General features: G+C 43.3%; 1 protein-coding gene and 1 long non-coding RNA gene across 2 annotated transcripts; both read left to right on the top strand.

Annotated features, from left to right (window-relative positions):
* Positions 1-17,268: 17,268 nt before the first annotated feature.
* On the top strand, positions 17,269-21,904 carry LOC139835698 (uncharacterized). The gene is made up of 4 exons (XM_071825560.1): positions 17,269-18,487; positions 19,583-20,293; positions 20,375-20,597; positions 21,202-21,904. The coding sequence occupies exons 1-4, from the start codon at positions 17,269-17,271 to the stop codon at positions 21,902-21,904; spliced, it is 2,856 nt and encodes a 951-aa protein (XP_071681661.1).
* Positions 21,905-22,495: 591 nt separating this feature from the next.
* LOC127330340 (uncharacterized) lies at positions 22,496-23,072 on the top strand. The gene is made up of 2 exons (XR_011751034.1): positions 22,496-22,638; positions 22,739-23,072. It is a non-coding gene; the product is annotated as an uncharacterized lncRNA (long non-coding RNA).
* The last annotated feature ends 2,012 nt before the right edge of the window (positions 23,073-25,084 follow it).

Genomic DNA, 25,084 nt, shown 5'->3' with positions numbered 1-25,084 from the left:
TCCCACCATTTCAAGGGGTGATTTCAATTCAATTCACCACAAGTCATTTCACCATCTTCTTTCATCATCATTTTCAAAGATATGACATCGGAAACTGTATGGCCTTTCCAACCGTCCGTAACCGTGGACGCGGCTATTCGAATAGGTTTACACTCTGCAGAGGTTGCACACTTGTGCCACAACATTTGATTTCATCCGCCGGGATTACCCCGAATCATCGTAACACAGTACGCGGATCATCAACCATAACCTTTCACTTACAAATCCTAGTATGAGCACCTCTCCCCATGAGCTTGGCCTCCCAGTGAAGACCAACTATCAACCTGGGAACTACACAGGGCTTGGCCATACAATTCACCTCAATTCACATCATTTCTCAACAACGGAGGGAGCCTCAAGTGTAACCCCTATGACGTGTGTTCAGAGGGAACACATACTAAGATGCATAAACTTCCAGTTAAGCCCTACCCATAATCAGGTATTGTGGGGGTACTTGCTATTGGAAAGGTATCGCATTCAAACCAATATCATGTTTATCAAAAATCACTATCTTCTCTTGGTCATATTCACCTTAAAAAATCATTCAATGGAATGCTTCACCATTCCAAGGTTTCAAATTTCAATTCAAGTCACATTGTTCCCATCTAGAGTAGTCAAGTTTTATTTCATTAGCACTAGCTCTAATTCATGAGGGGTGCTATCTTGCTTTGCTTGATTGAGAATAGACTACTCTAGTAACCTCTTGTACCTTGACCAAAGTTAACTATAAAAGTAACTTCTTGAGAAAACTTGTAATGTAAAAACTTGGGATAGGCTTATGTAAGAAAAGGTAAGATTCATGGTGCCTTGCCCCAAGGGGCTTTGCACTTTGCAAGAATATTAGCTTGCATTGGTGTTAGCTTGCCTTGGTTGTTGAGGTGGTCAAAGTGCTCTTCTTCTTCTGGGTAGAATCCTTCGTCTTCCTGGTATTCTCCGGCACTAGAGTCTATACAAGAATAAAAGGATACAATCACCAAACAACACTTAAGTACCCTTACTTAGCCTTAATGGCTCACTCCAATTGACCTAGCATCATTACTTATCATTGCTACCAAGAATTAATCTAGGGTTTTCTTACTTAGTGTTAGAGAAATAATTTCTTCTCATTACATATGTAAATGATAGTTTCCATATAGTTCTTGAGAAATAATTTCCCCTCATTGAAATCTTCTTAAGATTTAATTTCTCAAACAATCATATATGAACTTATCTTGACCTAAGTCAAATATTCATCATTATCATCTGAGAAAATGATTTAAATGAGGTAGACCACCTCATACCATTTAGTACTGCTACAAATGATTTAAATCTCTAAGTAATTCAGATAAGTGAGTTTGGCCAGGGGTCCAAACATCACATGAATTCATTTGAGACAAGATTTAAATGAGGTATAAGACTTCATATGATTTGCATAATAGTTTTGGACAATATCAATTACATAAACTAGTCATATTGTCCATTAATTAAACTAGGGCATGATCATGCAAAGTGACCACACCATTTTCTTCTATAAACAATTAGTGTAAGTCAAATGTGAACTATTAGAGTTGGAATTAACTAAATATCAATTTTGGTTGATTTTTAAGATTTATTTGAAGGTGCAAAAGTCCCTGATTTGTTATTTTTGTCACATTAATTGTACACAAGATTTTGAAGTGGGACCAGTGGGGTTGGATCAAGCATTTCCTAAGCTTTCCAACAATATAAAATTTGTTGAATTTGGTGCAGTAGATTTGAAACTATTTAATTTCTAAGACAAGACCAGTATTTAAATTTCTCTGAAAAGGATTAAACTAATTTGAAAACGTGGGTTTGGGCGGGAAAGTTAACAGGCCAAAACGTGGAAGAGGGAGGTGGGCCGGCCCAGTATCGCTTCACACGCCATGGGCCGCCTGACAGAGGGGCCCGCACGTCAGCGAGTCAGCCTTACCGAAGCGGTACGTTGCAGTGGTGGCCGTGCGATTAGATGCAGATCCGACGGCTGGCAATCATCGTCGTCGTCGACGAGAGGGAGGCTCTGGCGCGGCGGAGGTAGGGGGTCGGCGGCGCTTCTGGACTCCGGCGAGGGATGGCGACAGTGCTAGGCGACGTTATCGTCGACGGTGAGCCGAATGGTACCGATGGTGAGGCTTGGGGTGGCCTGTGGCGGTGAGTTGCTCTGCAGTTGCTTGCGGGCCTCCGGCAAGCAATTGGCCGTCTAGCGGTGGCGATGTTCGATGGAGAGGGGCGGAGGAGATTCAGAGAGAGGAGAGAAGTGGATTTGCTGTGGCGGTGAAGGCGCGGGGACGGCTCCTTTTATAGGGACGAGTTGGCCGTGAGGGGTGCGGGAAGGGTGACAGCAGAGCGGCGGCTCCGGCGAGGGAAGGGGGTCGGCGAGGTAGGCGCTAGATAGGTGTGGTCGAGGCGGTGCTAGGAGGCTAGACGGCGAGGTGGGGGACGGTTCTGGCAGGCGAGGGCGATGGCGAACGCTGGCAGCACGAGCGCGGAAATCCGGCGATGATGTCGAGGGCGGCGGTGCTCGCGCGAGGCAAGGGACGTGTCTGGTGGGTTGGCAATGCGACGGCGAAGCTCAACGTGCTCAGTGGTGGTCCAGGGCGAGGTTGTGCTGGCGAGGCGACTCGTGGCCAGGGCGTGTCCACGGGCGCGTGCTCGACGTCCTCGGCATGACCTGGACATCTCTGGGCGCGAGTTTTCCGACGATGGTCGACATCCTTCTTGACAGGGGCTGGACTAGGATGCAGTAGAGAGGTGAGGTGGAGCTCTGTGACTTCTTGGCCAAGGTTAGGGAGGAAGGAGAATAGGGGGAGAGGAACATGGCCGGCATGGTGTGGTCTAGGGCTAGGTTTACTTGTCCCCTTAGGGTTGCTGTGCAGGTGTAGGGAGAGAGGGGACAGGGGAGCAAGGTGGAGTGAAAGAGGGCAGTAGGGTTTGAGGTAGATCACTATTTCAAATAGTGTTGCATTGTTCCATAATTGAAATTGGAGGTAATTTACCAAATTTGGTTTGATTCAAAAGGTGGCAAGATTTGGAAATGTGGTATTTATTTAAGTTGTTTTTGACCAGAGAAAATGAGGTGTGGTGGTGGAAATTTCCAATTCACAATATTGCAAAAGTTGCTAAGTGTGAGATTGTTGAATATGATAAAATGTTCCAACTTTGGATGAGCATAGCATTTGATCTAGGATGAATTTGACATGGTGATCTTTACAAAAAGTGTTCACCTTGCTGTTATCTTGGAAGAGGTGCAAAGAGTTAGCAAGGTTTAGTTTGAAAATGTTGAATTGCAGGGGCTCAAAGTAGTGATCAGACTATAATTGGCAGTTTTGACCATTATCACATGTGAGCAAAATTTGAGTTTGAAAAATCATTTAATTTGTGTTTCTTTGATTCCAAAAGTTGTAATAAGTGTTTAGTAACATTATTCAACTAATGTTGAAGACCAAAATGGTCTAGGGTCAAAATTCATAAAAATGGCATAAGCCATATGTGAGGGTTTTGTGAATTTCTAACTTTTATTCTTTTATTTTTCTTTGCTTCATTTTGACAAGAGTGAGGTTTATTTGGTGTTAGATTGAGTTAGGTGAAAGGTTCAAACCATTTTGAGGTAATGGAAGTGGCTAGGTCAAGATTTGATAATTTGGCTAAGTGCCACATATGCCTCCATGCATATGTTGGATTTTATTTTGTTTCTCACTTGAATTGATTGGTAGGTGCTTTGTTGAGTGGGTTGAGGTATTTCAATTCATCTACTCAAGGTAGACAAAGCAAAGCTCATCATTTTCAAAAAGTAGCCATAGGCTTGCATATGCCTTTTTCTTAAATAAGATCTTTTTTTTATTTTATTTTTCAAAGATTGATGACAAGAGGGATGAGGTTTTAGGGTTTAGTAAGTTTTGCAATGGTTCACTACCATTTAGCAAAGTAAGAAAGATAGAGTTCACAAGTTACACATTTGGGCTAGATGCCCACATATGTCTTTTTCTTTATTTTGGGTTTTCTCAAAATAGATCCCAAATGATTTTTGAGGAGGTTAGGGTTTAGGGTTTTTCTTATTTGATTTCTCTCTCTTTTAATTTTATTTGGTTTGTGATCTTCACTTGATCAATTTAGGGTTTTAGGGTTTATCACATAAGCATAATAACACTCATCATGGCAAAAACACAAGTAATAGGTATGAGTACTAAGCATAGCACTCTATTTAAGAATTTTTTTTGTTGGTTCTCATTTTTGGAAAAAGGAAATTCATTTTCTCTTTGTTTTGAAATTTGGGGTGTTACAAACCCTTCCCCCTTAAACAAATCTCGTCCCGAGATTTTAGGAAAAGTTAGGTTCCTAAGAGAGATTGGGCGATATAATTTAACAGGAAGACATACTTGGCATGGCCTGAGGTGCTTCTTGGGCTTCGGTGGCAGTCATGTTGTAGTAGCGGCCGTTGTTGTTCTGGTTCTTTCTTGCGGCAAAGCGGCGTTGGTTCTGAGCAGGTGCAGCGGTGTTGCCGGCAATCTTGGCGAGTCTCTTGGGGCACTCATTGGAGTAATACCCAACCACTCCACACTCATAACAAGTGATGGTGGCCTTGTCCTTGTTGGCGACGGGGATGGCGTTGCTTCCAGTCCTAGGGCCAGTGTTGTTGTTGTTGTTGTTGTTGTTGTTCCCGTTGTTGTTGTTGTTGGGGTTGTTGTTGCTGGTGTGATTGTTGTTGTTGTTGCCTCCGGGCTTCGGGGGTCCTCCGTGGTTGTTGGTGTAGTTTGGGCGGTAGTTCTGGGCAGGGGGCTTGTTGTATTTTGGAGTATATCCTCCGGATAAGTTGTTGCGGTAATTCTGGGTATTGCTGGACCCATGCTGGTTCATCATTCGGCGCTTGCGGTTCTCATTGGCTTGGTGAAGCTTCCCTTCCATCTGGATGGCGGAGTCCACCAGGGCTTCCAGGTCAGCAAAGGGAATGTTGACCAGTACGGTCTGCATCTCGTCATGTAATCCGTTCAGAAATCTTTCCTTCCGCTTCTCATTGGTGTCGGTTTCATCCGGGGCGTACCTTGACAGAGTAAGAAATCTGTCGCGGTATTCTACCACGGACATTCTGCCTTGCTTGAGTTCGCGGAACTCGTCTCTCATTATCTTGATCAGTCCTTGGGGCACATGGTACTTGCTAAACTTGAGCTTGAAATCCTCCCAAGTCATGAACTGACCTCCGTTCATGGCACGAGTGCTTGTCCACCAAGCGCGGGCTGGTCCGGCAAGATAGTGGGTTGCAAACAAGACCTTCTCATTGGCTTCCACTCCAGCTACTTCCAAGTTATTCTCCATCGTCTGGAGCCAGTCGTCGGCGTCGAGGGGCTCTTCGGTCTTGTTGAAGATAGGTGGGTTGGTGTTCTGAAAGTTCTTCAGTTCTGACCCAGGGTGGTCGTGGTTTCCATGGCTGTTGTTGTTCTAAGCAAGCTGTTGCAGTGCAGCAACGTTGGCTTGGCGTTCAGCTCTCTCGGCTTCTCGGTCGGCCATCATCATCTCTAGCATCTGCAGCATGGCTTCTTGGGTGGCGTTGCGGGTTGGTGGGGCCATCTGAACATCGGAGTGGGTGATAAGATAAGAGGGAAATTTCTACGGTTTGTTTGAATTAAAGTTCACAAAGTTCAAAACTTGAAAACTTGAGTAGTGTTGAGGGGGTCAAACCAACAACACTTTTTCATTCATACCAAACATCACACATTACAAATCTAACACACCGTTGGTTTGAAGAACCATTCATTCGCTCTACGATACAAGGGGATCCTGATACAACTCACACCTACTTAAGTGCTGGAGTGATACTACTCTTCGGGGTGGAGTCTTCGTTGTTACGGGTAATGTGCTTGGCGATAGGCGAGGGCATTGTCCAACTCTTTGCGGGTCTTGTACAGCATGAAATCGAGGTGTGCTACATAGTGGTTCATCTCCGTGTGCGGGGGCATGGTCATCGGTCTTCCCATGGGGTCATGTCTTGGGTAGTAGATGAAGCGAGTGTTCTTGATCTTATTCTCATTTTGTCCGCACAGACGGGCAATTGCTTCTTGCATCGCTCTGACTAGTCCTTCCTTCCAGGTGTTTCCCGTTACAGAAAACCATATGGTTTCCCATATCGGGGCTCCAAGCTTTCTTCGTATGTCTGCAGAAACTTCCCACCGAGGTGGTCCTCCGGAGTGATTGTTGAGGGGTGTTCCGAAGAACTCGGGATACGGGCGTCCTAGATATTCCACTAGTTGCTTCAAGTCTTTTTCGAACATCAGGTTTCCTCCGTGGCCAAGCTGATAGAATTCCCATTTGTACTCCATCTGTGAGCAATTAGGATGAGTAAGTTAAAGAAGTGGTCAAGTGTGTATAGTTTTATGTAGTTCTCAAAGGAAAAAGTAGAGCATGAAATTCCCATTTTGAAAAAGATCTCAAGGATAAGAGTGAGAATAAGTTTTTCACAAATATTCACTTATTTGTTTTTGAAACTAAAATTTTCAGACGTCCATTCTAACTAGGGTCTCCTAAGGTCAAACAATGGCTCTGATACCAACTTGTCAACACCCGGATTTTTAAGTCTGAATGCCTATTATGTCATACATCGCAATCCCAGGAATATTGTTGTTGCGAGGCATAATAGTTAAGTATCACAGTCATCATTCATTACAAACCATAATGTCTTACAACTTGGAATCACATCATCCATATTACACGAATAGTTGATCTATTGATCAACGAACAAACACAAGTTCATAGCGGAAGCATAAGATACAAGGACTCTCTAGTCCACAGGCCAACGTCTGACGTCAGAAGATCTCCTAGTTGTCGTAGACATCTTGGTTGCCGTCATCTTGATAGTTCTGTTCCTCTTCATAGTCTGGCCATTTGAATTGCCAGGGACACAGCCGTGAGTACTTTAAAGTACTCGCAAACTAATACTAATGTAAGTACTCTCAACTCTAGTAAAGGGGTGCTAAGCTCTAGTTTAATTTGCAGAAAGCCAATTTTAGTTCACAAGTATTTGAGAAAAGCTTATTCAAGTGCTAACTAACTCAAGTGGGAACATTAGTGTCATTCCCACCATTTCAAGGGGTGATTTCAATTCAATTCACCACAAGTCATTTCACCATCTTCTTTCATCATCATTTTCAAAGATATGACATCGGAAACTGTAGCCTTTCCAACCGTCCGTAACCGTGGACGCGTCTATTCGAATAGGTTTACACTCTGCAGAGGTTGCACACTTGTGCCACAACATTTGATTTCATCCGTCGGGATTACCCCGAATCATCGTAACACTGTACGCGGATCATCAACCATAACCTTTCACTTACAAATCCTAGTATGAGCACCTCTCCCCATGAGCTTGGCCTCCCAGTGAAGACCAACTGTCAACCTGGGAACTGCACAGGGCTTGGCCGTACAATTCACCTCAATTCACATCATTTCTCAACAACGGAGGCAGCCTCAAGCGTAACCCCTATGACGTGTGTTCAGAGGGAACCCATACTAAGATGCATAAAGTTCCAGTTAAGCCCTACCCATAATCAGGTATTGTGGGGGTACTTGCTATTGGAAAGGTATCGCATTCAAACCAATATCATGTTTATCAAAAATCACTATCTTCTCTTGGTCATATTCACCTTAAAAAATCATTCAATGGAATGCTTCACCATTCCAAGGTTTCAAATTTCAATTCAAGTCACATTGTTCCCATCTAGAGTAGTCAAGTTTTATTTCATTAGCACTAGCTCTAATTCATGAGGGGTGCTATCTTGCTTTGCTTGATTGAGAATAACTTCACTACTCTAGTAACCTCTTGTACCTTGACCAAAGTTAACTATAAAAGTAACTTCTTGAGAAAACAAGTAGAAAACTTGTAATGTAAAAACTTGGGATAGGCTTATGTAAGAAAAGGTAAGATTCATGGTGCCTTGCCCCAAGGGGCTTTGCACTTTGCAAGAATATTAGCTTGCATTGGTGTTAGCTTGCCTTGGTTGTTGAGGTGGTCAAAGTGCTCTTCTTCTTCTGGGTAGAATCCTTCGTCTTCCTGGTATTCCCCGGCACTAGCGTCTATACACGAATACAAGGATACAATCACCAAACAACACTTAAGTACCCTTACTTAGCCTTAATGGCTCACTCCAATTGACCTAGCATCATTACTTATCATTGCTACCAAGAATTAATCTTGGGTTTTCTTACTTAGTGTTAGAGAAATAATTTCTTCTCATTACATATGTAAATGATAGTTTCCATATAGTTCTTGAGAAATAATTTCCCCTCATTGAAATCTTCTTAAGATTTAATTTCTCAAACAATCATATATGAACTTATCTTGACCTAAGTCAAATATTCATCATTATCATTTGAGAAAATGATTTAAATGAGGTAGACCACCTCATACCATTTAGTACTTCTACAAATGATTTAAGTCTCTAAGTAATTCAGATAAGTGAGTTTGGCCAGGGGTCCAAACATAACATGAATTCATTTGAGACAAGATTTAAATGAGGTATAAGACTTCATATGATTTGCATAATAGTTTTGGACAATATCAATTACATAAACTAGTCATACTGTCCATTAATTAAACTAGGGCATGATCATGCAAAGTGACCACACCATTTTCTTGTATAAACAATTTGTGTAAGTCAAATGTGAACTATTAGAGTTGGAATTAACTAAATATCATTTTTGGTTGATTTTTAAGATTTATTTGAAGGTGCAAAAGTCCCTGACTTGTTATTTTTGTCACATTAATTCTACACAAGATTTTGAAGTGGGACCAGTGGGGTTGGATCAAGCATTTCCTAAGCTTTCCAACAATATAAAATTTGTTGAATTTGGTGCAGTAGATTTGAAACTATTTAATTTCTAAGACAAGACCAGTATTTAAATTTCTCTGAAAAGGATTAAACTAATTTGAAAACGTGGGCTTGGGCGGGAAAGTTAACAGGCCAAAACGTGGAAGAGAGAGGTGGGCCGGCCCAGTATCGCTTCACACGCCACGGGCCGCCTGACAGAGGGGCCCGCACGTCAGCGAGTCAGCCTTACCGAAGCGGTACGTTGCAGTGGTGGCCGTGCGATTAGATGCAGATCCGACGGCTGGCAATCATCGTCGTCGTCGACGAGAGGGAGGCTCTGGCGCGGCGGAGGTAGGGGTCGGCGGCGCTTTTGGACTCCGGCGAGGGATGGCGACGGTGCTAGGCGCCGTTGTCGTCGACGGTGAGCCGAATGGTACCGATGGCGAGGCTTGGGGTGGCCTGTGGCGGTGAGTTGCTCTGCAGTTGCTTGCGGGCCTCCGGCAAGCAATTGGCCGGCTAGCGGCGGCGATGTGCGATGGAGAGGGGCGGAGGAGATTCAGAGAGAGGAGAGGAGTGGATTTTCTGTGGAGGTGAAGGCGCGGGGATGGCTCCTTTTATAGGGGCGAGTTGGCCGTGAGGGGTGCGGTAAGGGTGACAGCAGAGCGGCGGCTCCGGCGAGGGAAGGGGGTCGGCGAGGTAGGCGCTAGATAGGTGTGGTCGAGGCGGTGCTAGGAGGCTAGACGGCGAGGTGGGGGACTGTTCTGGCAGGCGAGGGCGATGGCGAACGCTGGCAGCACGAGCGCGGAAATCCGGCGATGATGTCGAGGGCGGCGGCGCTCGCGCGAGGCAAGGGACATGTCTGGTGGGTTGGCAATGCGACGGCGAAGCTCAACGTGCTCAGTGGTGGTCCAGGGCGAGGTTGTGCTGGCGAGGCGACTCGTGGCCAGGGCATGTCCACGGGCGCGTGCTCGACGTCCTCGGCATGACCTGGACATCTCTGGGTGCGAGTTTTCCAGCGATGGTCGACATCCTTCTTGACAGGGGCTGGACTAGGATGCTGTAGAGAGGTGAGGTGGAGCTCTGTGACATCTTGGCCAAGGTTAGGGAGGAAGGAGAAGAGGGGGAGAGGAACATGGCCGGCTTGGTGTGGTCTAGGGCTAGGTTTACTTGTCCCCTTAGGGTTGTTGTGCAGGTGTAGGGAGAGAGGGGACAGGGGAGCAAGGTGGAGTGAAAGAGGGCAGTAGGGTTTGAGGTAGATCACTATTTCAAATAGTGTTGCATTGTTCCATAATTGAAATTGGAGGTAATTTACCAAATTTGGTTTGATTCAAAAGGTGGCAAGATTTGGAAATGTGGTATTTATTTAAGTTGTTTTTGACCAGAGAAAATGAGGTGTGGTGGTGGAAATTTCCAATTCACAATATTGCAAAAGTTGCTAAGTGTGAGATTGTTGAATATGATAAAATGTTCCAACTTTGGATGAGCATAGCATTTGATCTAGGATGAATTTGACATGGTGATCTTTACAAAAAGTGTTCAGCTTGATGTTGTCTTGGATGAGGTGCAAAGAGTTAGCAAGGTTTAGTTTGAAAATTTTGAGTTGCAGGGGCTCAAAGTAGTGATCAGACTATAATTGGCAGTTTTGACCATTATCACATGTGAGCAAAATTTGAGTTTGAAAAATCATTAATTTGTGTTTCTTTGATTCCAAAAGTTGTAATAAGTGTTTAGTAACATTATTCAACTAATGTTGAAGACCAAAATGGTCTAGGGTCAAAATTTATAAAAATGGCATAAGCCATATGTGAGGGTTTTGTGAATTTCTAACTTTTATTCTTTTATTTTTCTTTGCTTCATTTCGACAAGAGTGAGGTTTATTTGGTGTTAGATTGAGTTAGGTGAAAGGTTCAAACCATTTTGAGGTAATGGAAGTGGCTAGGTCAAGATTTGATAATTTGGCTAAGTGCCACATATGCCTCCATTCATATGTTGGATTTTATTTTGTTTCTCACTTGAATTGATTGGTAGGTGCTTTGTTGAGTGAGTTGAGGTATTTCAATTCATCTACTTAAGGTAGACAAAGCAAAGCTCATCATTTTCAAAAAGTAGCCATAGGCTTGCATATGCCTTTTTCTTAAATAAGATCTTTTCTTTTTATTTTATTTTTCAAAGATTGATGACAAGAGGGATGAGGTTTTAGGGTTTAGTAAGTTTTGCAATGGTTCACTACCATTTAGCAAAGTAAGAAAGATAGAGTTCACAAGTTACACATTTGGGCTAGATGCCCACATATGTCTTTTTCTTTATTTTGGGTTTTCTCAAAATAGATCCCAAATGATTTTTGAGGAGGTTAGGGTTTAGGGTTTTTCTTATTTGATTTCTCTCTCTTTTAATTTTATTTGGTTTGTGATCTTCACTTGATCACTTTAGGGTTTTAGGTTTATCACATAAGCATAATAACACTCATCATGGCAAAAACACAAGTAATAGGTATGAGTACTAAGCATAGCACTCTATTTAAGAATTTTTTTTGTTGGTTCTCATTTTTGGAAAAAGGAAATTCATTTTCTCTTTGTTTTAAAATTTGGGGTGTTACAAGCGGCCACAAGGGACGACGCCCTGCCGTATGGCATGGCGACTGGCAAGATTGGACCAACAGAGTCTATGTCTTGGTCGCTGGCTCGGAAGACTGGACGATCGGATCGGTGGCAATGATGTTGCAGTACATCTCTGAAATGTTGGTATGGTCTTACTACACATTTTAGTGTGTAGTAGTATTGGGCCACGTGTGGGCCAAAGGACTAATGTGTAATATCTTTTTTTTTGCGGGACTAATGTGTAATATCTTAAATAGGCATAATTGTGTTATATCCAATTAAATAGGCGAGGAGGAATTGACCTGTATGCCATCCAGTTGGGTGACTTTAACATTGTGCTAGGTTCAAAGTGTCCGGTGACTCTAGGCCCACTTCTCTGGGATTTTAAGCGTCTGTGATCTGTCTATGTCTTTCTGGCGAGCTGACCATCAGGTGGCATGGCATGGCCTCACTGAGCCTCCCAGAGCACTCATCCACGTCCTCAGCGACCGCGAACTTGTGGATGCTCTGTTACCAGAGTTTGTGGATATCTTCACTGAGCCACAGGGGTTGCTGCTGGCACGTGCCCGGGCTCATCACATCCATCTTTTGCCAGGCACACCGCCTGTGGTGGTCCGGCCATACCACTACCCAACCCGCCAGAAGGACAAGCTGGAACGCCAATGTGCTGACTTGCTGGAGCGTGGCACGAGCCTTCAAAAAATACTGCTAGTCACCCATGAATAGACTATTTGCTATCTTTTTTTCTTTGTCAAAACGCTATATTATTTCTATTGCCTCAAGATGGCCTGAGGAATTTAAGAAAGACATGTTTGATGGATTAGCAAAAAATGTAATTGATTGCTATTCTAGCACTCCAAGGACCAGAGTACAATAATTATTGGAACCAGGTGTTTCTGACACGAAGGAGTTCGAACACTCAACAGTTAGCAAGGCTCATACACAACATTCAGTTACTTGCTAACAATAGACAGAACAACCTTCAGTTATGTACTATTGTACTAACCATAGACAAAATATTATGCATCTCAGGTTCTCAATCTTCACCATCATGGCTCCTTTGATTAATACGCATTGTGTAAGAATTGTGTAGGATTTATATCCTATAGGATTTTTTCCTACACTAGTTGTTTAATTCAATAGGAAATAATTTTATAGAAATCTTGTAGTGTAAATCCTATAGGAAAAAAACATGAGGTCATACCTCAAGAAAAAGTTCTTTTGTGACAATTAAAGAGAACTCATCGTCTTATAGGATTCAACTAGGCATGACATACTAATCTTATGTTTTTCCTATTCCTATGATTTTCTCATCTATGAATCAAAGGACCCCTCAAATTCTCTACCATGTACATGAAACAACTTTAGTACAACGACAACAATCAAATGAACTGAGTTTTCTATGGGAGGACGGGAGAAGAGGAGACGGCAACGAGATTCAGGCTGGCAGCAACGGCTCGAGTTTTCCATGGCTTGCCGGTCATAGAATCTAGGCATGTGTGTGTGGGGGGGGGGGGGGTGCTCATCTTCTGGCGCGGCGGCTGCCTTGGGTCGGTGTTGATCGGCAAGAGTGCGAGCGGAGGGTCGATAGGGCAGGGGTGACAGTGGTCGCCGCTGCAAGCCCTTCTGCCGGGCGCCATCAACGACGGACATGGTGCAAGCCTTCCTATCTGGGCTAGATACGCGAGGTAGGAGACAATATGAAAATTTCAATTCTACTCTTTCATATTTTTGGAAAACTATCTACAAGACTTATAACAAGTGAACTACCCAAAATACCCCTGGTGGCTAAATATACTACATAAGTTAGAATTTTTGTCAAAAAGGACCACCCTCCTCAATTCATTGACAAAAAGGACCACATGTGAGTAGAATTGACAAAAAGGACCACCTCATATGTGGCGGCAGAGCCCCAGGCGACACGTGTCGCCTGCCGCCACAGCCGGAGGCTGCAGGGCCTGCCGCCGTTGCCCGTGGCGGCATGTCCACCGTAATCAATGAATAGTGTCCTGATCGATGAACCAGTGCACGTTAGCTACAAAATTTGTTGAATTTGTCTTTTTTGCTGAGCCCAAAATACAACGTATTTTACAGTGAATTTTTGCACGATTGTAGTGCATAGAGTTAGCTACATGTAGGTATTTTTTTTCGAATTTTTTGAGATGTTTTTAAAAAATCAAAACGGGCTACTATTCATAGATCAGGTTAATGTGGACATGCCGCCACGGGCAACGGCGGCAGGCCCTGCCGCCTCCGGCTGTGGTTGCAGGCGACACGTGTCGCCTGGGGGCTCTGCCTCCATACAGGAGGTGGTCCTTTTTGTCAATTCTACTCACATGTGGTCCTTTTTATCAATAAATTGGGGAGGGTGGTCCTTTTTGACAAAAAATCCATAAGTTATGGTATAGTATTGTTGTTCTAGGTCATTGGATCAACAAAGATTAACGGCCCAAAGTCATCTGATGTACTGTAAAATGACCACCCATGGCCGAAGTCATGCATGCCTGCCGCCAACTCCATCCATCTGGCATGGATCGAGCAAGTTATTCGGTTGGATATACACCAACATCGAATGGAGGAGGCTACATCGCCCATACAGGAGATGGCGGTGCTAGCTTGCTAACTTTCTCCTTGGTGATGTCATGTGAGGCACTAGCCCTGCACGGAAATAAGTTTCTGACTGGAGTTGTGGTACCAGCGTTGTCGTGGCAGCACCCTCCTTTGTGATGCGATTCTCCACCCTTAGACACGAGCATGTCCCATGTTGGACGATGGTGTTTCTCGCTTATGCTACTTAGCGCTAGGATGACCTAAACAGGGTAGGGTTTCACATAGAAGAAGGCGTGAGTGCCAGTTGGGCATTTGGACGTGCGCCTGGTGCATCCATGCGCAAATGTGGAGCTCAGGTATCATTTGAGCTGATTAAGTAACCATGTGAGGTGGTTCTTTTTGAGCTACATACGCTGAAATGGAGAATCTTATTGTGGTGGACGCGGTTCAGCCCACCGCTGGCTCCTGGGTGGCAGCGACTACCACAGGGTTGAGAACCTAATATAGAATTTCACCATCCACTTCAGAAAGATATGCTCAAGACCCTCCCGTCTTATATGATTCGAAATCATGGCATGTGCAACTTGATTTAGAGTCAATCAAGGTTGTCCGACTAATTTTTAGTAGCACGGAATCACATATCACAGAGATGGGAAAAGAGAGTTAAACTACACATAGATGACATTCAACTCACCTACAACTTACCACCAGTTTCATGAGGCAAAGGGTCTTGTACATATCATCACATTGCAGAAGACTAATCATTGGTATCCGGGAGCCCAAAAGCTTTGGTAGAAGCCCATGCCAACTTATCGGTTCAAAGTGCGACTCATAATCGTGTCTCGATTACCATGAGCCGGTGGGGTTAAACACTTAACAGGATGAGACCAGACATGATTGGATTTGCCATACAAGAACGGGTCAGGTTAGACCTGAATCAACTGGGTTGGACCATGACTGACTATGGTTAGGGTTTTGGGGAAGTGGGACACCGAAAGTGTCCCCTCACACATTGCCTATATTTAACTGGCGATGGTGGCGGCTGTGTGGGCGAAACACTTGTGGCAAGACACCCACCCAACATTTGCGCCTCCCCACTGTCCCTAGGCGGTGGAGTAGAAACTAGCATCGCAACGGATCCATTCGACCTTTCATGTGTGTGAACCGACAGAGACACCACCTTTGAGGTTTTTGAGGCGTAGAAGTCACCGGATACAGAGACAAAGCAACCTGAGACAAGATACAAGGACCGTACAGCCCCGAGCGACGCCTTACCTCGACTTCCACATCTCCGCGTCTAGCGGTAAGAACCGTGGACATTCCCTTCGGTCGGCGCCTCAACGATCCTACCTTTAAGGACTATTTTCCCGACGATCTTTCCCGACGATGTGGCCCAACAAGAATGATGCTACACATATGAAAAATATTGCGCAATATGTGTACAAAGAATCAACGAAACCATTCATTACTCCCGCTACAATGAGCTTATGAGCACCATGGTTAGATGGGTCGTCCTGCCAAAATCGCAGTGTCAAACATTGTATGTGTATTAGTTTCCCTACCTTAATACAACAGTGCATAGATCTCCTACGGTAAAATCATGGCACAATATTTCTATAGTTTGAGTATAGATGTATTTGTATTTAATTTATCTATGATATATAGCTGAAACTTCACAACAGTGTTATTAAAATCTTTTGCACCTGACAGGTGTAAGTTAAAAAGTAAACCCTTCCAATTTTCCATGTAGATAGGTTTTATCAGCACGGGCGTAAAATTTTGTTCCTTATTTCCTCTCATACATTATACCATGAGATTGCACCATACATTATGCGTCTTGCTGGAATTAAGCATGTCCATCATGTATTTTTCCTTCAAAAATAGGAACATGCTCAGCCTCCACATCGAAATAGTGCACACAACCAATTTTATTGCATAGGTTGTTCAGAATTCAAGCATCGCATAAGGGGTAATATGGATGAATCAACGGAATAAAGGGTCATATGCATCTTGTAATCTGTTAAAATGACGCCAGCTACGCTGGTTAAAGATATAGCCCGTACAACTAGTGGCGGCACCGAGTTCTGGATGCTCCTTATTCATTGGTACTCCTAGTGCGCCATGACGCTAGGTAGAAGTTGGCTGGGACGCTAAGGAGTAATGGGTTAACCTGAATCATTGGAATTCATATGGATCTACCAAAATACCCCCAGTGCAGCCAATGTGTACAACCCCTTCAGCCGATTGCACAAAAAGTTCATATTCCCTCGCTGCTACGCTGGAGCAAGGAAAGCCGACATGTGAATCAAGTATGTAGCTCTCTGGATAACCTGTAGAAAATGGGCAACTCTAATCTTGTTAAAGACAACATCGTTTTGACAATTCTGAATTGCTGAGAAAAAACAGAAAACACCTCCCTAATTTGAACTTTTCATTTTTATCAATCCCATTAACGTCGATATTTTTTTATTTTTGGTTAAACTACCAGTCCCAAAAGTCAAATCATGCAACTTGAATTTAACTTGATTTCATAAGATCGAGCAAGTGCCTGATTATTTAAGGCTTTTTAGGAAGGAATTAATGGGTACTCTTAAAATATACTAACTTACTGAGTTTGACCATATATATAGGAAAATACCAACATTTACAATATTGAACAAATGTACTAATACTCTGTAAAAATAGATTTTATGGTTGATATATGGCTATTGATTTTATTTGTAGATGTTTTTGTTAGAATATGTATTAGAGGTTTTATATCTTATGTGTTTGGCCTCATATGGGTTGAGTTTGTGTGCGTCTCTGTAAGTCATTTTCTGTACAAACTCTGGCATTGTGCGCCCTATATAACATGGAACCGTGGCCGGGACAAAGGTACACGTTAACAGCCTTTGCTAATATGGTATCAGAGCAAACTTCTTCCACGACCTAGCTGCCGCGCCGCCGCCGCCACCGCCACAACCAACAACCGCGCCACCGCCGCAGCTGTCTGCTGTCGCCGTTGCGCCCTACAAAATCGCTCCAAGACACATACAGACACAACCCTGCCGCCGCCGCCGTTGCTGGTTCTCAGCCGCCGCCGTCGCCACAGCACAAAAACCCTACAGTTACACACCTGCCGCTGCCGCCGTTGCTTTCTCCAACCACTGTCGCAGCCGCATCACAAAATCCTCACTGACCAAAACCCTAGATCCGTTAGCCGCCAGCCACCTCCACCAACCATCCATCAAAAGCCCACAACCCTAGTTTGCTTCAGGTCTACCATCATGAGCGTGTCAAGCTCATCCGCCATGTCAAGTTCTGCTCTTGCTGCTGCCTTGGGGGCACCACCGGATCAACAACTGAATCGCAACAATTTTCTGCTTTGGAAGGCTGTTGTTCTTCCTGCCTTCCGTGGTGCCAATGTCATGCAACTTCTGGATGGTTCGGATCGTGCTCCTCCCAAGACTATTGAGGTTGAAGATGCTGAGAAGAAGAAGGTGATGGTCCCAAACTCGGCATACATTGACTGGATGGCCAAAGATCAACAAGTTCTTCGGTTTCTCCTCAACACTCTCTCGCCAGATGTGCTATCACATTTGCTTGAGGTGACGTCCACTGCCGAGGCCTGGGCTGCTATCAACGCCATGTTCAAGACAGCGTCTCGCACCAAGGCGCGGCATCTTCGTGGTGAACTCAATGACACCAAGAAATTGTTGCTGACTGCTGATCAATACTACACTAAGATGAGAGGCTTCGCTTCTGAATTGTCTGCTCTCGGAAAACCTGTCGAAGATGATGAACTCCTTGGCTACTTGTTGCATGGGCTTGATAAGGGAGAACACAATGCCCTCATCACCACGGTGAATGGAAACCCGGGTACATCTCTTGATGAATTTTATGAACAATTAAGCTCTTATGATATGCGGAACGGAGTGAAAGAGAATGGCTCCTTTGTATCATCTGCCAACCTTGCCCGTCATGGAGATCCACGATCACGTGCTCGAACTCCACCACCCCGTGGTCGCTCCCCCCCTCCGCCACGGGCTCGCAGTCCATACCGTGGTGGTGGCAATAACCGTGATGATGATAGCCGAAACTGGCGTCGTGATGATGATAGAAGTTGGCGCCGTGATGATAGCCGGGGCAATGGAAACTGGCGCCGTGATGACAATTGGCGCCGTGATGACCGTCGAGGTGACCGTCGAGATGATCGCCGTAGAGATGATGGTGGTGGTCGCCGTTCTGATGGACGCCGTTCAGATCGCGTCCCTACTCCTTATGTTGATACGGAGTGTCAAATCTGTAAGAAGCATGGTCACCCCGCCAATGCATGTTGGTGGCGCTACTCGGATGACAAGAAAGTCAGGGATGATGGTGAGAAGGGAGCAAACCTTGCGTCATATGGTGTTGATACAAATTGGTATACTGATACAGGGGCTACTGACCACATTACCAGTGAACTGAACACGCTTCTTATAGCCAACAAGTACCATGGGCAAGATCGAGTTCGCACTACTGAAGGTTCAGGTATGCACATTAGTCATATTGGTAATTCAGTTTTGCGCACTCCTCATGGCTCCTTTGATCTCAATAATATCCTTCATGTCCCTAGTGCATCAAAGAATCTTTTGTCTGTTCACCGCTTTACTCTTGATAATCATGTCTTTATTGAGTTTCATCATTTCTTCTTCTTAATCAAGGACCAAGCAACTCGAAATACACTGTTTAGGGGTCCCTGCTGGGGTGGTCTCTATCCCTTGGTGCCTATGTTTCATCAGACTGCCAAGCACGCCTTCATCACAATAAAGCCGTCATCTGCTACATGGCATCGCCGCTTAGGACATCCATCTTCGTTTGTGGTTCAACAAGTTCTTAGGAAGAATAAAATAGCTTACACCCCAGAAAGTACTCCATATGTTTGTGACTCCTGTCAGTTGGCAAAGAGTCACCAGCTACCATATCCCACTTCTTCTAGTGTTTCCACTGCTCCCTTGGAGCAAGTCTTTTCTGATCTATGGGGGCTTGCCCCTCTTTCTGTGGGAAAACATGCATATTATGTAAGCTTCATCGATGATTTCAGTAAATTTACATGGATCTATTTGCTTAAGAAGCGTTCTTATGTTTATCAAGCTTTTCTTAATTATGAACAGTATGTTGAACGTAAGTTTGATAGGAAAATTGTTACTATGCAAACTGACTGGGGAGGTGAATATAAGAAATTAAATGGTTTCTTTCAAAAAGTTGGCATTACACATCATGTCTCTTGTCCTCATGCTCATCAGCAAAATGGTTCAGCTGAAAGAAAGCATCGTCATATTGTTGATGTTGGTCTTGCTTTGCTTGCCAATGCCTCCATGCCCCTTAAATTCTAGGATGAAGCTTTTATCACTGCAACTTTTCTCATTAATTTACTTCCCAACAAAGTGCTTGATTTTGAAACTCCCGCTGAACGGCTCCTTCATATCATCCCAAATTATGATGCCTTGAGAACGTTTGGTTGTGCCTATTGGCCCAATCTTCGTCCTTATAACAAGCGGAAACTTGCGTTTCGCTCCACACGATGTGTTTTCCTTGGTTATAGTCCTCTCCATAAAGGTGTCAAATGCCTAGATATCTCTACAGGTCATGTGTATATTTCCCGTGATGTCGTCTTTGATGAAAATGTCTTCCCATTTGCATCTCTTCATCCAAATGTCGGTGCTCTTCTTAAGAAGGAAATTATCCTTCTTCCTTCATCCACCTCCACTTCTCATGAGAGTGCAAAAAATTGCAAAAACCATGTTGTACCTATTGTGTCTGTTCCTAATGTGTTGCATGATACCACAAGTTCCGAAGAAAATTCAGGTGAAAATAGTGAAGAAAACAGTGCTGAATCTGCTGCTGAAAACCAGTCACAAAATGATGAAACGAGCACAAAACACGGAGCAGATTTCCCTGAACATTCCTCTGCCAGCGCTGATCCCGAGATGCCGCGGACTGAGGTAGATTCGCCTCGTCAGACGCGGGAAGCCTCCGACAGTGAGCAGCAGGCCTCGCCTGCCGTGTCCGCATGTGCTGGCCACACGCCCGCGGGACCGCACGCACATGCGCCCAGTGCTTCGTCGCCGCATGGTAGTACTGGCTCTCCGTGCGGGAGCCCCTTGTCGCTGTATGCCGCCGATTCCCCAGGCGCGGCAGCATCCTCTGGCAGCCTGTCCCCTTCGGGATCCTCTGGACCAAGTTCTGGTGCGGTCTCTGCTGCGGGGGCTACTGGGGGAGAAGAAGAAAATTCAGCCACTTCAAATGATGATTCAAATGAAAATTCTCCGCCTCCCCCTTCACCACCTGGAGTCTGTACCCGACTGCAGAAAGGAATACGCAATCCCAAACAATATACTGATGGTACGGTTCGATACGGTATGTTGTCCTCTACAGGTGAACCGCATACACTCACAGAGGTTTTGAATGACTCAAATTGGCGCAAGGCTATGGAAGAGGAATACAATGCACTTCTTGAGAACAAGACTTGGCATCTTGTCCCTGCAAGTAGAAACAAGAACTTGATTGATTGCAAGTGGGTGTATAGAATTAAGAAGAAGGCAGATGGCTCCATTCATAGATATAAAGCAAGACTGGTTGCAAAAGGTTTTAAGCAGAGGTGTGGTATTGATTATGAGGATACATTCAGCCCTGTAGTAAAGATTGCAACTATCAGAATTGTTTTGTCTCTCTCTGTCTCTTGTTGATGGAGTTTACGGCAGCTAGATGTCAAGAACGCGTTTCTTCATGGTGTTCTGGAAGAAGAGGTTTACATGAGACAACCTCCAGGTTTTGAAAACCCCCATGCTCCGCATCACATTTGCAAACTTGACAAAGCCTTATATGGTCTGAAACAAGCACCTCGAGCCTGGTATTCTAGATTGAGCTCTAAGCTATGTGAACTTGGATTTACACCATCAAAGGCTGACACCTCCTTGTTTCTTTTGAAAAAGTCAGGTATCACTATGTTTGTGCTAATTGATGTTGATGATATCATAGTTACTGGCTCTTCTGATCATGCTATTACTGCTCTTCTTCGAGATTTAAATGTGAACTTTTCTATCAAGGATTTGGGAGACTTACATTTTTTCCTTGGTATTGAAGTGAAGAGGATACCCAATGGTCTGCTTTTGACACAGGAAAAATATGCTACAAAGTTACTAAGCAAAGTTGGCATGCATGATTGTAAGTCTGCTCCTACACCTTTGTCCTCTTCTGAACAGTTATCTCTCACAGATGGTACACCTCTTGGCTCTGAAGACTGTACTCATAGATGGAGCTCTTCAGTATCTAACTCTGACACGGCCTGATTTAGCCTTTTCTGTAAACAATGTTTGTCAGTATCTTAATGCTCCAACTACAGAACATTGGACAGCTGTTAACCGTATTCTTAGATATGTGAAGGATACAGTGAAACTTGGCATCACGTTTACAAGGTCATCTTCCACACTTTTAAGTGCTTTCTCAGATGCAGACTGGGTTGGTTGCTTGGATGATAGGAGATCTACGGGTGATTTTGCTATATTTGTTGGTCCAAACTTGGTTTCTTGGAGTGCTAGAAAACAAGAAACGGTGTTTCGGTCAAGTACTGAAGCAGAATATAAACCTTTAGCTAATGCCACAGCTGAGTTAATTTGGGTTGAAACTCTTCTTACTGAACTTGGAGTAAAGTTGATACAAAAATCAAGTCTTTGGTGTGACAATCTACGAGCTACTTATTTGTCTGCAAATCCAGTGTTTCATGCTCGCACCAAGCACATTGAAATTGATTTTCACTTTGTTAGAGAGAGAGTAGCTAAAAATAGACTAGCTATTCATTTTATTGCAAGCAATGATCATGTGGCAGATGGTTTCACAAAGGCTCTACCAGTCAAGAAGCTAGATGAATTCAAGCGTAATCTCAACCTTTCGACAAGTTTAGATTAAGGGAGGGTGTTAGAATATGTATTAGAGGTTTTATATCTTATGTGTTTGGGCCTCATATGGGTTGAGTTTGTGTGCGTCTCTGTAAGTCGTTTTCTGTACAAACTCTAGCATTGTGCGCCCTATATAACATGGAACCGTGGCCGAGACAAAGGTACACGTTAACAGCCTTTGCTAATAGTTTTTTATTTTTATCTATATATGTTTTGTCAAACTTACAATGCGGTGCCTTTTAACTGAACTTATTATACGTCTTGTATTCGTAGTATATTGCATAATTATGGTAGGTATATAAAGTGCGTCATTGAGGTGACGAGAAATTAACAAAAAAGGCAGGAAAATAATATGCTTCCAAGTTTATTGTCCGCTACACCCTGGATGTTATGCGGGCCTAGCTTAACTAGCTTCATACATTCCTAATTTTGTAACCCCGACGTTAAGCCTGATAAAATTTACGCCAGTAAATGGGATCAAATCAGACGTTAATGACATGCAGGATTAAATTCGCAATATGTCTGTTCCTTAATTTCACCATTCCAGCTGTATATATATAGCTGGGCTAACGAGCCCTGTATGCATACCTCGATCAATTGAAGTGATACGTGGCTAGCTAACGATTTTGTAATCTCCTCCACTAGCTCAAACCATGGCATCCTCTAAGCCTTTTCTCGCCATCGCCCTCCTCCTCCTCGTTGCCCTCCTCATGGTTGCAGAGGCGCAGCCGGCACCCAAGATAGGTATATCCATGGATGCATGTGTCCTTGGTCAACTAATATAGTTCGTCAGATTAAGTTGACCATATGTATTTCTGGACGATCTAATATTTTTCTTGTGCAGATTGTCCATCGGCGTGCAAGGCTCGCTGCGCAAAGAACTGGAGGAACAAGATTTGCAACAAGGACTGCAACATCTGTTGCGGGAAGTGCAACTGCGTTCCCTCCGGCACCAGTCAGGCCACACGCAACGAATGTCCCTGCTACGCTAACTTGCTCAATTCCAAGAACGGAAAACTCAAGTGCCCCTAGTCCCCGAAGGCACTCATGCATGATTCATGGCAGCCTGCTAGCGGCAATAATCTCCACATGTATTACCTATACCAGTACGATACGTATCTGATGAAATGTACTGCTCCAAGATCATATAGCTATGGTCTTAAACTTCTTTTTGATTACACTTGACTTAATGATTATTCCTCTTGTGCCTGTAGTCGATCGCAGATTCCTTAAAGAAATTGAGACTAAAAAACGAATCTGCATCTTATTTAGTCGATTCCAGATGGTACAGCGCTCGTTGTTTTTTTTTTCCCTTTTCCTAGGGATCTCATTATCATCTCCCGTTTCTGGTCATTTTTTCTATCTTCCGTACGAAATATCAAAATAAATTATAGGTTCAAATATCTAAAAGATTCTAATGGCGTTCTATTGCGAAGATTAGTAAACTTTATTGAAAATATTAATAAAATACCTCCCTTCAATAATAAATGAATATGACTTGTAATTTCCTACCCATGTCTTCTGATTTTTTTCTCAAAAAGATTCATGTCTTCCGATCTACTCCTTCCGTCCCAGGACAATTGTCTGAGATTAGTCCAAAAGTGGATGTATCTCGACACTAAATACCATCTAGATAATCCAAATTTTAGCAAATCTAAGACAATCTTCGGGAGACGGAAGAAGTACTTGAATATTAATCTGATTGTCCCGGAGCAAGGGTGGCAGTAATGGATGCTCAAGGCAGTTCAGTAGCCGCTGGATTTTCTACTTCGGTTAGAAAGTATCTAATGAAAACCAATACCCAACGAAAACCAGCCTTTCGATGTCGAATATGCTATGGAAAAAAAATATGATCATCTACAATGCTAAAGACCCATGATGAAAATATATATCATGATGGCAACAATACTAATTTGAAATTATAAATGTTGGTAATTTTCCTATATAGTTGGTCAGACTTTTGATAATTTTGACTTTGACCAAAACTATGTTTGGGAAGGAGGTAACCCAAAATAAGATGCCCATATTTTTTCGTTGAAGAAAGTCAACGTTTGGTCCTTCAGTTCTAGTGAAAGTTCACTTTTGATCCTAGAAGTTTTGTTTGGTTTAAAATGAACCTTGAACTCTTAGAGATATTAATTTTTAGTCCTTATCTCGATTGAGCCAGATAAATATCAGCCACGTGTGGCAAGAAACTCAAGGCAATGGTGCAAGGGCGGAGATGCAGGATGATGCTGATATGCAAAGCGAGCTAGTCTTTGTGGTACGATGCTTCAAGTGAATTGTAGAGAGCGAAAATCGAGCGAGGGACTAGTTCATGGACACAATAGTTTCATTTTTTTGTATTAAGATATTGGGTTCGAAATCTGAGCTATCTTGGGTCCGGTCCGATCGCAAACAAATTTGGTTGACTGTTTATTCCTTCCATGTTAGCGATTTTGTTAACTCAATCGAACAGGATGAAAAGTGAACTATTCTAAGAGTTTAGAGTATGTTCTAAACTAAAAGTAACTTTTAGGACAAAAACTGAACTTCCCCAAGAGTTTAAGGACCAGAAGTGGATTTTCTTCTTTTTTGTCAAAGCCAAACTTTTTAACATTTGACCAACTAAATAGATGAAAGTATCAATATCTACGGTCGCCAATCAATTTTGTTATAACCATCATGAAATACATTTTTATATTATATACATTTAGTAATATAGATGTTCGTATCTTTTGGATATACTTGGTCAATTTTATTTTTAAATAACTTTGACCAAAAATTATAGACATCCTATTTTGGAAAGGAGGGAGCACTTCACAATTTCTGTTTTTTTTTCATCAATCAACCCGACCATTTTTTAGAACCAACAAGTGTCCTGTTTGACCTTCCAGTTGAACACTAATTAGATTTAAAATCGTGTAATTGCCATATTCACTTTTACCTATAGCTTTCAAAAGCATACTAAATTTCGAAACAGAAGTAGTATATAGAAGTAAAAAGTAAGGAGAAAAATGTGTATGTACGAGTGTATGGTGATACTGTAAGAGGGAGTCCCTAAGAGGATAGTGCAGGGGGGCACCTGCCTGCTACGGAGAAAGAAGGATAAGGCATCCTCAGCTCCTAGCAAGGAACACAAGACACAGTGAATCGACCTCAAATTGTGAGAACTAAACTAGTACTTGTTCTGTGATTTTATTTGTTTTGG

Source organism: Lolium perenne, chromosome 2 (genome assembly GCF_019359855.2).
Source record: "Lolium perenne isolate Kyuss_39 chromosome 2, Kyuss_2.0, whole genome shotgun sequence".
Lineage (NCBI taxonomy): Eukaryota > Viridiplantae > Streptophyta > Magnoliopsida > Poales > Poaceae > Lolium > Lolium perenne.
This window is presented reverse-complemented; position numbering and strand designations above follow the sequence as displayed.

What these genes read in the sequence shown, in the direction of transcription:
- LOC139835698 (XM_071825560.1), top strand. Translation starts at nt 17,269, where the DNA reads ATGTCAAGTTCTGCTCTTGCTGCTGCCTTGGGGGCACCACCGGATCAA. An exon ending in CCCTTCACCACCTGGAGTCT is followed by an intron (nt 20,294 to 20,374) that starts GTACCCGACTGC and finishes TGTCCTCTACAG; the next exon opens with GTGAACCGCATACACTCACA. An exon ending in GCAAAAGGTTTTAAGCAGAG is followed by an intron (nt 20,598 to 21,201) that starts GTGTGGTATTGA and finishes TCTTCTGAACAG; the next exon opens with TTATCTCTCACAGATGGTAC.